The sequence below is a fragment of the Fundulus heteroclitus genome, chromosome 14, assembly GCF_011125445.2.
Source record: "Fundulus heteroclitus isolate FHET01 chromosome 14, MU-UCD_Fhet_4.1, whole genome shotgun sequence".
In the NCBI taxonomy this organism is placed as follows: domain Eukaryota; kingdom Metazoa; phylum Chordata; class Actinopteri; order Cyprinodontiformes; family Fundulidae; genus Fundulus; species Fundulus heteroclitus.
The window spans coordinates 19497939-19514339 of NC_046374.1; the positions used below are offsets into that span (position 1 = coordinate 19497939).

At 39.8% G+C, this 16401-nt stretch overlaps 1 protein-coding gene across 22 annotated transcripts in view; it reads right to left on the bottom strand.

The window, feature by feature from the left end:
* The window catches only part of LOC105937280 (adhesion G protein-coupled receptor L3), a 333177-nt gene that overhangs the window by 99218 nt on the left and 217558 nt on the right, over nt 1-16401 (bottom strand). For all 22 annotated transcript variants that reach the window (XM_036146482.1, XM_036146481.1, XM_036146486.1 and 19 more), the window contains 3 exons: nt 14077-14430; nt 9599-9702; nt 3701-3886 (listed from right to left, as the gene is read on the bottom strand). In XM_036146482.1, the coding sequence (XP_036002375.1) occupies nt 3701-3886; nt 9599-9702; nt 14077-14430 (644 nt within the window). The remainder of the gene's footprint in view (nt 1-3700; nt 3887-9598; nt 9703-14076; nt 14431-16401) is intronic.

Genomic DNA, 16401 nt, shown 5'->3' on the forward strand with positions numbered 1-16401 from the left:
AACGCTTCCGAGCGCTCATAAACCTGATTCTGGTATCATTTATTCCTTTTTCCTGTGAGAGCGCCCGCAGATAGTTAACGTTTAAGCTTTGTCCAGCACTGAAGAAGAGCTAATGCTCGGAGAATCTTAGGATACCTGAGAAAATGACTTCCAAGCACAGCCTCAAAGACAGGACGCCGGGGCTGCACCGGGAAGAAACGCCTCTAATTGAGTCCTGATGCAGACCGTCGCCGGAGCCGCCGCGCGGCGTTAACAGCTTGAGTCTGGTACCGCGCTAAATCCCAGTCAGATTAACTGCAAAGACAAACCGCTTTCTAATGAAGGAGCCAACAATCGCGGCCCACTCCTCTGGACATGGTCCCGTCTCTTCCGTTAGCCAGTTACCCTTTGATCACTTAAAACTACACTGATCTTGGCGTTTGCCAATTCAATCATTCCATTGTCAGCTGGCAGCGTGTCGTGCTTTGCTGCCCAAAGGGAGTAGGGGGGAAAAAAAATAGAAAAGAAAAGAAAAAAGGACTTTAATTCGTTTAGCTCACTGCAGATTGTGTCAAAATGATTGAACTTGAGAGGAAAACATCAACCACTGCCAGAGCAATGAAAAATTTTTCTAGAGGAGAGCTTTGAATGGCGATGGAAACTCAACACAAGAAAGGGCTACAGGGTCATTTTTCTCCATAGAGCCACAGTGCAGCAAACATTGACGGTATATCTGTGGGCTGAGAATAATTTATCACTGGCTCGCCTCTGACCTCTTAAATAAATTATCCTGTCTGTAAAAGCTTTTTTATACTATTCCACTCAATACACCTGCTTTTCCCCCTCTACTTTAGAAGAGAATGAAGAAGAAGAAGAAGAAAAAAAAAAACAATCTCCAACCCAACACCTCTAGCTAAAATGCTTTATTTTATGAGAAACTTTTCTGAAGTGGCGTTATTAAACTCCTCTTTATCCTCGGTGTGAATTTGCTCATCTGGCTTTACAGCCTCTCCTCTCAATTGGTTAACACCGGCGCTAAAAGCTCAACGGGGACAGCTGTGTCTGTGCAGCAATGGATTGATAAGAATCCCCTGAACGTATAAAAAAAAAAAAGAAAGCGATCTGAGAACAGGTGCCCCAGCAAATTACTGAAATACATTTTCACTTTCACCGATGTTTGCCGCGCCACAGAATGAGCTGGAAGCCCAATAAACAGTTGCCTCTATTGTTTAGATCCAGCACATTCAATGTTCTGTGAGTCACAGAACACATGAAAATGAGAAAATGAGATTTTCAGAGTCATATTATTATGATGGTGCTGCACAGTGGCGCAGTTGGTGGCACTGTTGTCTTGCAGTAAGGAGGTCCTGGGTTCGAATCCCAGTTTTTGACTAGTCTTTCTACATGTCTGCATGTTCTCCCTGTTCATGAATGGGCTCTCTCTTGGTACTCCGGCTTCTCCCCCTGCAACACCCTGCATGGATAAGCGGCTATATACGATGGATGGAGATATTATTCTTTATAAAATGTTTGAGAAACAATTCAAATGTAGCTACAGGGGAAATGTGTATTTCTTACAGCCGATCAAAATGTAGAGGCATAATTTTCACTGTGGGTACACTTCAATTGTTAAAGGGAGGAAATCTAAAAATTAAAAAAGTCCAGAAAATCACATTGTATGTTTAAATAATTAATTAACATGTTATTGCATGTACCAACCACAATGCTGGCTCTCTCAGACCTTATAGTTCACTCTTAAGAAGCCCTCCTATCCTCCACAAACTCTCCGTATTAATTGCACTTGTTTGAACAGGTAACCGGTATAAAAACACACCTGTCCACACAATCCATCAATCAGACCCCAACCTGTCCACCGCAGGGAAGACCAAAGAGCAGTTAAAGGACAACAGGGGCAAAAATTGTAGGCCTGCACAAGGCTGTGATGGGCAGCAGGACAATAGGCAAGCGGCTTGTCTGTGAAAGCGACAAATGTTATTACAACTACCAGAAAATGGAAGAACTCAAAATGACTGTCACTCTCCCGCGGGCTGGGGATCCATGCAACATCTCCCCTCACAAAGTATCGGCTAATGTGAGGAGGGTGAAGGATCGGCGCCGAGGACCTGGAGAGGACCGTCTGAAAGGTTTCCGTTTGTAACACACTATGCTTCCATGGATTAAGATCACGCAGCGGACGCAGCAACCCTCTAATTTGCCTTTGCCCATCTGGATGATCCAGCGGAGGCATGGGAGAAGCTTTTTGGCATAAACTCCACCAGCTGTGTGTGGAAGAGGAAGAAGGATGAGTATAATACCAAGAACACCAGCCTAACCATGAAAGCGTTCAGCATCTATTAGGAAAAGGATGGATGGAGCATGTATGGTGAGATTTTGGTCAACAAACTCTTTTCCTTCTTCCAGCAGGACAATTACTCGAAACACATAGCCACGGCGACTCAGGAGGGGCTCTGTAAAGAATCCTTTTAAGAAACTGGAGTGGCAGTGTCCAGATCTGCACCCAACAGAAAAGCTTTGGAGGAAACTCTAACTCTATGCTGCCCAGAATCCCTGTTGCACTGTGTTCAAACCTAGTCAACAACTACAGAAAACGTCTAACCTTTGTTATTGTTAATAAAAGCTTTCTGTACCAAATAATAACTTCTATTTTTCTATTGTATGAAACACTATTTCATGCATTGAAAATCAAATTAAAATTGTATACAATGTGATCATTTGGATTCTGTTAAGATTCTGTCTTACAGTTGAAGTGTACCCACATCAAAAATGACAGGAGTGGAAAAAACTACTTATGAACATTTCAGGAATTTGGATGAAAAGAAGAAGAACCCACTTACTTAAAAACTAGAAGAAAAACAGACTGTGGGAATCAGCAGTTTCTTCAGGTAGTCTCGTCTTTTCTGAGAAACAGGGTTTGCCAAATCTCTTCAGTTTTGACAGAAAACTTATAGGACGAGACGTACCAGGCTAAAACTTCAAATGATGCTTCTACTGCACTGCATGGCTTAGCGACGGCGCTGGGCTGGGGTTTCTCACTCCCTTTTATCAAAATACTATTTTACTGAATAGTTTTTCACAATTGGAAAAAAAACACCATTATGTATTATTACCAAAGTCAAGTCACATTCTCTGACAAGCTACTTATTATGTCTCGTGGGTTCAAAACATTCTTTTTTTCCCCCCAATACTGTATTGGCGGGTAAGTATCTGCCAATGGAATGAGTATTTGGCCACTAAAACAATATTTATATATACTACAATTGAAATAAGATAATAGAGATAAGTTTTTTTTATTTATAAATACAGATCATTTATTCACCAGCTAAAATCATAGGCAAATACACATATTTTAAGAAGATTATAGTTACTTCTATGCATTTTTTGCAGTGTATTAACTAATTATTAGTATTTGATTGCGTTATGGTAGGTAGGCATCAATTTTTGAAAACTGGAAAATGATCACAGTCGGATTACATGAAATTCCCCATCAAACACAAGTGCTGTAACAGTTTAAACTCTCCTAGATTGCTTTATTTTTGTTTCATCCCTTGGAACACGTTGATCTGAACAGTGTTGACAATAAGAGCAATAGGTCATTGTTTCCTGCGGGTTGTGTTTATTCAGCCTGTTACACTGTCAGGATATATTCACAGGCAAACGGAAAGTAAATTAGGCGGAGCTTAAAAACGGCTTCTTTTAGTACCTTGTTAAGGCTTCGTGCGGCGCTGTCTTTGCCGCCCGGCGTGAGGTTCCGCAGCTGGACGTCGAGCAGATCCACCAGCTGAATCATAGCCCTCACCGTATAGGTGATGTCGCCCGCCTGAAGGTTGCTCTTGGTTTGCTCTGCCAGCTCTCTGGCGATCACCGCTGCCGTCTCGCCGGCTTTTATCTGGGGGCGAAAAAAAAGAAAAGCAAAGCCGCGGTAAATGAAGGCACCGACACGCAAAAAGAAATCTGAGGTATCCCCTTAATATTCACAGCCTGCACGCTGGCTACAAGGGAATACATGATAAATTGGAATCTACAAGTATCTAACCCGGAAAATAAATGCTGTTTGACCCGAAGTTTTTCCCCCCAACTGCTGTAATATTGCAGACAATTAATATGTGAGCACTGAGCCGTGTATAGACACAGCTGAGTGTACACCAGGGCAAAATATTATATCTGCACACAATTATGAACCTATTGAGGGAATTTCCCCAGACAGCATCATGAAAGTAATGCAGCAAATACATTTGAGCATCCAGCATAAATAAATTAATATAAACTATATATATATATATATATATATATATATATATATATATATATATATATATATATATATATATATATATATATATATATATATATATATATATATATATATATATATATATATATATATATATACATACATACATATATTGGGGCTGGACGATATAGAAAAAACGTATATTGATATAATAGAATCATATTGATTGACGTCGATACAAATTCAAAACATATGTTAAGTGCAACCCTGGCCATTTTATACTGTTATTTAATGACCTATTTTTAGATACAAAACGCACAAACACTGAATTCAAACTCAACCCTTTATTCAACCAACTTTTTACCAAGAAATGTTTTTAAAAAAGATTGGGTGCTCTCTGAACTCCTTGAAGGGGATGAAGCCTTCCTGGATCTGCGTTTGTGATTGGTTGGGAGGATGCAATGACTATAATCTTAACTAACATGGCTAAAATGCCAAAGGAAGAATGCTGCTATTCTACTAAACATTTTATTGAACCTGTTTTTTCTATCAATATATGTCTGTCAATCGATATATATTGTTATTGAATTATCATTCAGCCATAATATTATTATTATATATTGCTATATATATATAGATATATATATATTATTATTAATATACATAATTCTATATATAGATATATATCTATATATATAATATACTAATATATATATATAATATATATATTATATATATACATGTTACGGGAAAGATTGGCACCGCGCTGCCAGTCCTCAACTGTTGACCAGAGAAAGACACTTTTCTCTTGCTTACAAAACAGGAAAAAAAAATCCCCTCAGGAAACCCAAAGTTCTTCGACTGGGAAAGATAAGGTACTATAATGGTCACTTCTGTTGTCTCTGTGTTGATTACGACCATTGTTGCTGTTCTTTGGGAGCATCTGAGCAGCCAATGGTTGCTTATGGTGCGACATCTTTGCTGCTCAGCCAATGGAAATTGATCTTGAGTCACACACTCACACACTGACTGTAAATAATAACTGAAATTGTCCTTATAGAGACAGGTTTTGACTTAGATCTATATCTTTAATGTTTCCTGCATTAAATTGCATTTATATTCCACTTTTACTTTAATCCCACAGTTTTAATTCAGTTGTTACTTTTGATCATTACACTCTTTTTATTTATTTTTTTAGTGTATGGCAGTATGATTTTTATCTGTAGAAAGTGCCTAATAAAAAAACTTTACTCAAGTTACAAGCAGTATGTCTGGAGACAGGCAAAAATCTAATTAATGAATAAATCTGCTTGTATTTAATCATTAGCTTGTATTTTGAGAACAGACAGAAGACCTTTTCCAGAAGACCAGAGGTGTCTGGAGGGCTTGTTGGATGAAATCATATCTGATAATAGGCTAGGATAAAACCATTTAGCTAAAAAAAAAAAAAAAAAAAAAGTTTATTTTTTTTTTTATATGCACTTCCATGCGAGTACAACCATTCCCCGGTACATGAGTGTGAGGATCTCTTTTCTTTCGCTATTTCTAAACATAAAGACAGAAGCAAGCATTCACCCTATGGTTAATTTCAATTAGCTTGAGTGGTTCTGTCTAATAAAGAGGCAAAATAAAATCAAGGTAGCATACATAGAGTTAAAACAAAAAGACAAAGCAATATCTTTGTAACACAGAATAATTTGGACTGATTTTTTTTTTTTTTTAAGGAGCTTCTCTCACTGAACTTTTGCCATTATCCCTTAAGGTCTCTTCAGTTAGAAAAAAAATCCCTAATTTTAATTAGTAGTTTGTTGTGCTGTCTAAAAAAAAAAAAGAAAGAAAAGGAAAGACTTTTTAATGGTAGACTTATCTAATTAACCATAAGTTTTATTCAAGCATAAGAGACGTTAATAAGGAGACCTCTGAACGCTGAAGTTTAGGCTTTAGAACGGCAGTTCACAACCCGTTGATTTGGCTGCTTAGTGCTTAGTGATACCCAACTCTGTGCAATAGTCCAAGCAGCTATTTCATTACTACATATATCTGCTGCAGTAAATCCTGGTAACAAGTTAACTCCAAGGTAACTGTTGTCTTTATCTCTTCAACCACAGCAAAACACCAAGTCTGACGACAACTCATATGGCCAGCTTTCTTCGTTAATTCATGGCACTGATGATTTGTTCCATTCGGTTGATTTTTAGCTTGATCCATCACCAAAAACAAAAAGTAACGGCACTATAAACATTTATCGCCACCTGTGATAAAGCTAGAGAGGTTCTCTTTTCATTAGTCGCCACCCTCCTCGGCGGGCATGGTGGCAGCTCAGAGAAACGGGCTTCTGTGTCATGTTAACAGTCCAGGGAAAAGAGAAGTAACAAATTAATCATTTAAACCTCCTGGAGATTGTGATCAATTTAAACAAGTGTACTAATACAATTTAGTTCTAAAACATTTAACACTTTTTACACAGCTTTACCAGGGGTTTCATTACCTGTGGAGGGCGCTGTTTTTATTTTTTTATTTTTTTTTAATAAGGTTTCACGAACAACATCAGCGACAGGAGAGACATTAAAACTAAGAGATAAGGCAAGAAAGTGGATCAGCCTGATTTACTGTAGCGTTACCTGCTATTTCTGCCTGTGAGTTTATTAGGGAAGTAATTAGGCTTCTTAAATTGGTCCTCACATAGGTGTGCGTGCAGGGGGAAATGTCTTTGGAAGATGTTTTCGTCCTCGGCTTCCCCCGCGCTCATCTCCTAATGAGAAGAGCCGAGGATGCCTGGTAAATAGCTCCGCTTCCTCTTTCTGTCTCTTACCCTCTCTCCCTCGCCCCCCCCTTTCTGCTCGTCTGGTGTCATTTCATTTCCTTTTTACCTTCTACATCGTCCTCTCTCATTTCGTCTACCCAACCATCTGGTAATGAGCTGTGATACTCACAGGACAATGGCTATGGATATAAAATAACGAAGTGGCAGATGGGCATTGCAAATCCCTGACGGGCTGATCTTCATTAGAGACTTCCTTCCTCCACCAAGACAGGCGTACCACTCAACTGTCATATTCTCTGAATTATATTAAAAAAAGAATTCAAGGCTTTTGTATCCTTCAAATGCATATATTACTTTATCAACGTAACTTTTTTTTTTGTAGATTTGAATAATACAACGGTAGCCTCACCGGTTTTGATGAACAGGGCTAGAAAAGCCAACTCGAAATTACGCTGCTGCGGCTTTCTAAATTGTTTTTTTTCTAGTTTTATTGCAGCCAGCCAATGAAATGCGCCGTACACAAATGCAGCTGATTAGTTCTTCTGCCACTAGATTTCCCCACAATAGCCATTCTCCATTCATACCAGCAAACTACTGTTGGCTTAATGGGGAGGGCCATAGCAAAAGACATAAGTGGTATGCATGCTTCAGCGTGCAGCACGTTTAAAGGTGGAACATTTTTACTATTGCCTGCAATTCATAACTTGGAACGTAGATCCTCACTTGCAGTCTCCCACCCGTATTTTTTCTTTCTTTCTTTCTTTCTTTTTTTTTTGATTCGATTACAGATTGAAGTGTAGGAAGGTTGAAATGAGGCTCTGCAGAATAGCCCGCAGAGCAGGAGATACAACTCATTTGTGCTTGAGCAATATGGAGAGCCAATATCCACTTTATCATGTTGTAGAGGAGACGGCGGCAACGGATAGAGCCTTACCCACAGGAGTCCATTACGCTGTGCTGTTTTGTTGGATTGGGTTTCACTCCAATCCAAACACATGCATGTGCATGCACACAAAGGTATAGGCTTTCTATGAAGCACACAGTCTGGCTAATCAATTACATTAATTGACCAATTAGGTGCAGACAAAGAACAAAAACCACAAAAAAGTAGGGTTGACAGAGTGGGAGAGAAATATCTGCACGGAGAGCTGCTGCAAACGTCGCCGACGGGAGGGTGGAAGGTCAGTCGTTCCCAAAGTTATAACAGCGTCTTTATACATTTCTGATTGGAAGGATTCAGAGTCCTGTCCAGATTCAAATTACCATGACTTTATGGCCTTTAAACATCTAAAAGTCTGTGTTTTTTCTACAGAAAACTAACTGAAGGGTTCAAGTTTCCTTCAGTACAATAGATGATTTTATTAAACGCTGTTTATGTTGGGTGCATTACTTTTTCCATAAATGTTTCTCAGCATTCTCAGGCCATTTTTATTCAGTATCAAAATGTTCTCCCTCGCTCAGATCGTAGAATACTGCAACATTTCTTGGATACCCTATGCACAGTTCCTTACTGTAACGGCGCATGTGTAGACATTATGACATCTCAAAAACCACATCAAGTATAAGCCTATCACGATCCCAATGAACAACTTCCTGACTAAACACGACAGAAAAAGAAACTAGATCATGCTTTTATTTTCAGTAGGTTAGATTACTTTAATAGTGTCCTTATCGTTCTCAGTGTAACAGTCAGGCGGCAGCAGCTCATTCAAAAGGACGTTGCCAAAGTTCTGATCAAAACCCGGAAAATGGGTTACATTACAACAGCCCTTAATTGGCTGCTCCAGCTCACTGGTTTTAAAAGGAGAGCTCACTAAATAGTCTTGGGCCAAAACACATTAGTTTGTAAGCATAAACTCTCCAGATCCATTACATCGGAGAGCGGTCACCCAGTCGTGCCAGGATCACAACTCAACGAGAAGACGTAGCATTTGGTTTCTATGCTCCTCAGAATTTAAGGCAACCCGCTGGAAAACAAAATAAGTAAGTAAAAATGAAACTAATTAAAAACACAACCAGAAAAGTTTCCCACATCAAGGTCAAAACTTATTTTATTAGTTAATTGTTTTCATGGCATTTATTTCTTGTAAATTGTATGACTCTATTGTTTTTTATGTATTTTTGGTGGGGACGCCGGCCGGCATCTGCATTTTTTTTCTACGTGTTTTTTTTTTCAACAGAACTTTATTGAACACTTCTAGAAGCATTCACCATTACTTCCGTAAACAGTGCACCGCTGTGTGTCGTCTCCTTCTCTTATCTGCTTATGTGGGTCGCTTTTTACTGTCAGACGTTCAGATAGCGTTTACATTTAACAGTAGTATGAACGAAAATCCAACTTCAGCAAAAAAATCGGAATTCAATTTCAAGACCTGCAATAGCCGTAGCCTTAGACGTGGGTAATAGTAAATCATTCTTCTTATCTCAGTTATTCATTTCAATATGCTGAGATTTTTTTTTTTTTGTTTTAGAAATGGTATTAAGGAATATATTTTGGATACGTTTTTTTTCACATGGGGTCTTTTTAGACAAATTCAAAGCTGGAAGATGCTGAATAAAATCATTAAAAAAACTTTTTTAAAATGATGTAATATTCTTCTCACCTTTTGGTTGATGATGTTGACCCAAGGGGACGTACAGTTGCTGAAGTCAGGCCCCTGTAGGTCCCAGTATCCTTCTGGGCCCAAGCACATGAATGACACCACACCTTTAGACAGAAAAAAGTCACCAGTTAAGTAGTTATGAAGGCACAGGGAAGCATATTTCCTTCTCTCTCTGTGTGTATTTTGTGTGTCATTCTAACCAATCTCTTATGACACAAGCCTATCCGCTTTTTCCAATTTTTCCTGGACCATTTTCCCATTAAAGATTGACATGCAACACAATGCTTTACAGTTCCACATCTACTGCCCAATTCTCCTGTATGCCTAGGCCCCTTTTTCTTATTTGCAAAACTTGTCCGAGGAAACATGATTTCTAAGTGATTAAATTGTGGAAGTGATGAAATTAATGGAATTGGCAGGACTGTAATTGGACATTTTAATCGTAAACTGGCTAAACCGAATCTGCTTCAGTGGAGGGTCGCTGCCGGACTCCTCCAGACGACGTCTGGATTTAATCATTAAAAGTCAGACAGTGTCTGCTCCTGTGGCTGTTTTAAGTCGTGCATAAGGAAGCAGATACAACAAAATAGGTGCCAATTAAGTCAGCCGTGGCTGAAATCGTGAGGAAAGGTCAATTAAGCAGGGTGGAGAAAACACTCTCTGCTGAAAGATGAGCTTTGCAAATGCCTTTACAGACACTGAGTATTAGTAATCTAGGTGGTTATCTGTTAAGCCTCTCTAATCTTACTATGCCTATTGGCATCTATAATAAGAGATTTTTATTGGTTTAAAAGTAACCCAATTACATAATTACACATACAAGACAAACCAAAGGATTGGGATTTTTGATTTTTTTTTCTTTTTTTTTTTGCTGTGAGTTTAAACATAATATCCTTCTTCACCTTAAAAATCCATGCATGGTCCCCCCTCGCTGTTTACATCAACAAAGCTGCGTTCTGACATTAAATTACTCTTTCTTGTATACAGAGAGGGGCAGAGTGTTGTTGCAGGTTGACACGGCCTGCATTAACAGATATAAATTTTGATTGACATATAATTTCCTTTCCCGGTCCACCTTAGACAGCCCCATGTTTGATGGGTTTATAAGATAAGTGTGCATCTTCCCTCCCTTAGCTAAGAGACAGGAGGAAGGAGCATGAAAGGGGGGTGGGGGGGTATGGTAGGTGGGGAGTCAAGGGAGGGTCAGGGGGGGGGGAAGAGATGGAGTGACAGCGAACGAGAAGATGAAGATGGAAGGGGAGCTCGGAGAAGTTTCAAAGAGCGGCAGAGGAAGCTCATGCGGTCGTGTTCTGCTTGACAGTGTTGTCTGAAGTGCGACGCCTTTGAAGAGAACGCCGGGAGGAGGAGGTGGGTTACCGCCTTCTCTTATCTGTGCCATGGCGTTGGCTGTTAGTGAGGTCTCGATGAGTGCTGGCATTGCCCCGTTAATGAAGACGGCGTGTATACGTGCGCTCCTCTGTCTGTGCGCTGATTGATGAACAGATTGGGCCCTGAGCTGAACGTGAGCGTGCTGCAGCAATGTGGGTCTCGCTCCACTGTACAGGTGTCTCCAGACCTCACATGAAGACTATATGCAGCCACTGCAGCTAACTAGATATATACTACTACTAATAGATATATGTATATATTTAAGCATACAGATATGCTATATATATATATATATATATATATATATATATATATATATATATAGACCACTAAGAATGTAAATGAGACATCATATACCCATTCCTATTTCCTCTTTTGTATTTTTTGGTATTCTTTTTGATCCATTGTATATATGAAGATTCACTGTATATAACTGAATACACCTTCCCTACTCTGCACCTTCTTGTATGAGCCGATGTGACGAGTGAATTTCTCCATTGTGAGATCAATAAAGACTATCTTATCTTATCTTAACTCATTTAATTTATCAATGTATTTTTATTTATTTACCATATTTATATATTATTTATATACTTTATAATCATTAATTTATGTCTAAATAAATATATAGTATATCAATAATTGTTTTAGAAATTTTGACAGGTCCAATAGATATAAATATTTACTTCTGGTTACAATGCTAACGTTGACGCGAAAGGATTCTGCACCAGTAGGAATAGCAGGTTCAAGTCAAATGAGGCGGAGCTCAGGCGTTGGCAGATCGTAGTAGCTGCGCAATAGTGCGCCACATATTTTCAGCGTTACATATCTCAGATTCAAGCGGACCGAAAAAAGAAGCAAAACAAGGGTGAACATAGGTCAGCCGTTTGAGCGATGGTGCTGAATTAAGGAAGCAAAGGGGCTCCGAAGCCACAGGCAGGTTGCCGCTTTACTTATGGACAGGTAAGTTAATCTTTGCTAATGCTAACCAAAGGTCCTGGCAAACAGCTAGCAAACAGTACAACTGTGAGTTGGAGCGATAGCGGGTGAGCGTGAGTGCACCACCTACTGACTGGGGGGAGTTAAATTTGTAACTATCTCATTTAACGTTCTTAAGTGAAAAGAATCCACTTTCTACAACAGGATGTTATGCCATCTTTGGTCAAAGGCATAAATTAAGCAATAGCTGGCAGCTCTTTGTCAGTCTTCACCATGGACAGTTCTTGTGGTTTAGAGTTTCTGTGGCTAGGTTTTATGTTTTTCCTGGACAGAATTGATGGACTATCGGTTCCATTAACTTTGTGCACTCTTTATGATTTTCGGTCTATTGAAAGTAGTCACCGGACAGGTATTCCATCTTTGGTCTATTAGCTGGACAGATTCACTGAAAGAGCTTATATGGCTATTGAGTTAATAAAGTATCCTTGTTTCTCCTTCTATAAAAAGCAATCCATGCCCACTGCTTCTCTGTTCAGCATCATCTCTTTCCTGGAAGAAACCATCATTCAGCTATTGCTTCCATAAACGTTGTGGACTTGCTTTGATTTTGTTATCATTGAGAGTGCCTAGAGCCGCCATGTTTAGCTGTTTCTTCTGCCTGCATGGAGCCATCAGCAGTACTGTTGCTGCCAATAATTGTTGTGTCTTTGTTTTCTTTTCCTATAGAAGTACTTTTTCTATACCATTGTTTTGTGTTTATCCTGTTTTTTTTTTCTTCCTGTGTGAAAGCATTAATTTATGCATTTTCAATTTCATTGAATTTCTTCCCACAAAAAAAAAAGTTTTTTAACATACTTTCACAATGATCACCATAATGAACATAGACACCAACAGTTGGTGATGTTGACTTTTCCAACTCACCACATTTCCCTGTATTGACTATTAAATAATATGGGAATGCAAAAATCTTCCCTTGAAATTAATTGCTCACAAATTAATGCACATAAATATCTGATCAAATTTTTTTCTAGCCAAATACATGAAATGCAGGAATTTCCTAACAGACAGAGGCAGATGGACAAATAAACAGGACTTGTAGTTTTGTTGATTTTTATCAGGGGAGATGCTGCTAAAATCGAAGCTGTTTTACTAAATACCTTTAGCCACGTTTAAAGATGTACTATATGTTTATTTTCAATCTTTATTGAAGATTCCTGACCAATGGTTGGCTTGGGATTTTTATCTAAAAACATAAATTCTCCCAGGTTTTCAACCTTTTACAATTGAGAATGTCTTGAAATGCACAATTGGCTACATTGATTTAATCTGAAAACTACACTTGACTTTATTCTGTTAGTATCGATGCAAAGACAGACAGAAAACATCCACAGCAACAAAGGTCTAATGTCTGATGAAGACTAAAGAGCTCTAATTAGTCACATCTATCCTGCAGTGAAACACAGAATACAACTACAGCTGTGTGATGTTTTACTAACTTGTTTTCATACCAATTCCAGATCATCATGCTATCTTTAGCCCTGCGACAGTGACTAGGGGACAAAAAGTCAGTGGGGGAAGACAGGAAGAGAGCAAATGCGGGCTGCGGAGGGAGCGTAAACATAAACAAAGATGGACACGAGCAAGTCACAGCAGACCAAGTCTCCTAAGGAGAATACTGACATCCTCACAGAGGGAGAGAAACCAGAGACAAACTACATTTTTTCTAATATGCGGAGCTTCTCTGATTTAAATGACCAATGGAAGTTTGAGTTTGTCAGGGGTTAATCACAATTCTCTCACGTCTGTGGTTTTGTTATCACTGGCCTCTCAACACCACGATTCACTTTACAGGTTCATTACACAACATTTTCGAGAACTTGTTAAATACTTGTGAATTGCAGCTTTGTTTATACCCTGGTCACATCTTATCTGCCCAGAGAACGAAGATGTTCCTATAAAAGATGCTTGGTTTACGTAATTAGCAGATGCCAAAGGGAGAAAACACGCCCCCCTGTGGACTAGGCTAAAGGCCACCAAACACTTTAAACATACATGTCAGAACAAACGTATTAAGCTAACATGACTTTGCAGAAAAACAAACCCACTTCATTCTTTTTCAAAGGTCTGCCATTAAAGAACATTTAACTCACCTATGGTTCCTGCAGGACATGGCAACTTGACGACAGTGCCCTGCCTGGTCTTCGGCCAGGAGACGTCCATGATCACCAAGGGATTACAATATTCCACTCTGATGTTCGGCAGATTGGAGGAAGGTGGCGGTCCGTCTTCGTCTTCAGGCTTTATGACGTCCGCCACCGTGTGCATGGGGGATGCCGTCGTGGATGTTGTGCGCGGCCAAATGGCCACTGCGGTTGTTGTGGCAGGCATCCTGGTGGTGGTAGTCCTGAACGTTGTGGTTTTAAGGGTGACGGTGGTAGGTCGGGTGGTCGTCCTCATGGTTGATGTCATGGCATCCATGTATACCATGACAGACGAGGAGGTTTCTGATGAACACAGAAAGAAAGATGCAGGTTTAGAAAAAAGAGGAGCAAACATACTGCAGTAAACAGTTAAAATCCTTTCATCAGTTGTACCCTAGCTGTGTTTGAGTAGGGGAATTTATTCGTTTTTTAAGCTCAAGTAAGGTCAGTAGACGCATGGAAGCTCTATTTTCCACTTTTTTTTCCATGTGTCAGTTTAAGAGAAGATAGTTCAAAGAGGATCAGTTGGAGCTGGCAGGTGTGACTAAAGTGGGCATCCATGGTGTCTAGTTTGGGACCCCTGCCGGCTAAGCCAACACACACACACACACAGGCACAGACTCACTAGGAAACACAAACTTCCAGCTGTGCATTCTAAATGGAGCTGCTAGTGAGGCCATATCTTTGCTAGTCAATAGCAATCTTTTTTTAAGTATATGCTATTTCTGGGTCAGAGAGGACAAAGTGGAATACCCATTTCCTGGATGTGGATCCTCCCCGTGGTTACACTCCAGGAGCTGTTTGCTAATGACGCTGTTTACCTGAGCTCTTGGGGGAAACGGCTAACGTAATAACACCAACACATGCGCACTAGGAGATGGCCCCACACACTAGCTCAGCTATCCTTCTCCTCCCACTTACATGCACTTGCAGCTCACAGAGCATCGGCCATCAATCACGGCTTGTGAACCATATTCATCTTCCACACTGTCTCTCATTGGAAAATAGGGGTCCCAAATTAATTTAACTGCAGGTTTTGTTATGAATCTTTGAACTCGGTAAACCCGTGGAGAGTCTAAGGACACACAAGGAATAAAACTTCATAATAAAGAAAAAAAGAAGAGAGCCCTGACTCCCCTTTTAATCTAACCATTGTGTATTTGCATCACCTTCTTTGCTCTGTTTAGCTTTGCCAACATTTCTATATGTCATGATCTAATTACAGTTTGTGGTTTGGAAGAGGACAGCTCACAGCGGCCCCTCTAAATGGATGAAAGAGGCCTTTCTCACAGACCCACACAATTTGGCCCTTCGCTAAAATGCAATTTGGGACAGCTGTCATTTCCTCCCAGTGCCGAGATACAATCAAAAAGACAGAAGTGACAAACGATCCTAATCTTTGTATGAAAGGAGAGCAAAACAAAATTTAATGGAGGTCATATCAGCGTTGGCAGGTTTAATGGACGTGGCGTGTGAGCTCAGATAACGGAAAAAAGAAGGAAAAAAAAACGGAAAAAAAACTGAAACAGTTCCATGAGATTCAATTTGCAATGGGACAATATGTCGGTGTGGTAAATTTGCAAAGGGTAAAATGAGACGGCATAAATTAGCGCAGCAGTTTGGGATGCAGAGCCTGCCGCAGGCTATAATGACACCCCGACAACCACCAGCAGTCGATGCTTTCCACGCTTAACAGTATTCGGCGACAGCCAAGGTTGATTAAACGATGTGCCACCTCAGCAAGAGCACTGGTTGATTGAGTATTTGTTTTCCTCCCACCAACGGAAAAAAAAAAAGAGAGAGATTGTTGTGTTTTAAATATCAGCAGGTATCTTAGACACCTCTATGGAGAGTCAGACCATGTTTTATCTCATTGAACTGTTATGTGAGCTAAAGAAAGTAATTTCATTTCTGAGGCATACAGAGTTCAAAAGAACAAGGATACGAAGAGAAGCTCCGATATAAACAGCTCCATGCATTTCTCTGCTTTGAGTTCCCTGACACATAATACCTGTTTTTTTTTCTTCATATGTAGCCTATTAGGTGAAAATGTAGAGCGTATTCCTGGCAGCAATTGCTGCCAGTGGGAAACCAGCAAGACTAATGTTACACAATAACATCTAGGGCCAGCCTGAGGTAGCAGCAAACTTTGCAACTGCCTGCAAGGCCCCGGGACCCAAAGAGACACTAAAATTCCCAAAAGGCATGCAGACAAACCTTATTCGGACATACGGGTACATCTAAGGGAACATATTTTACTGATTCCTTCATATG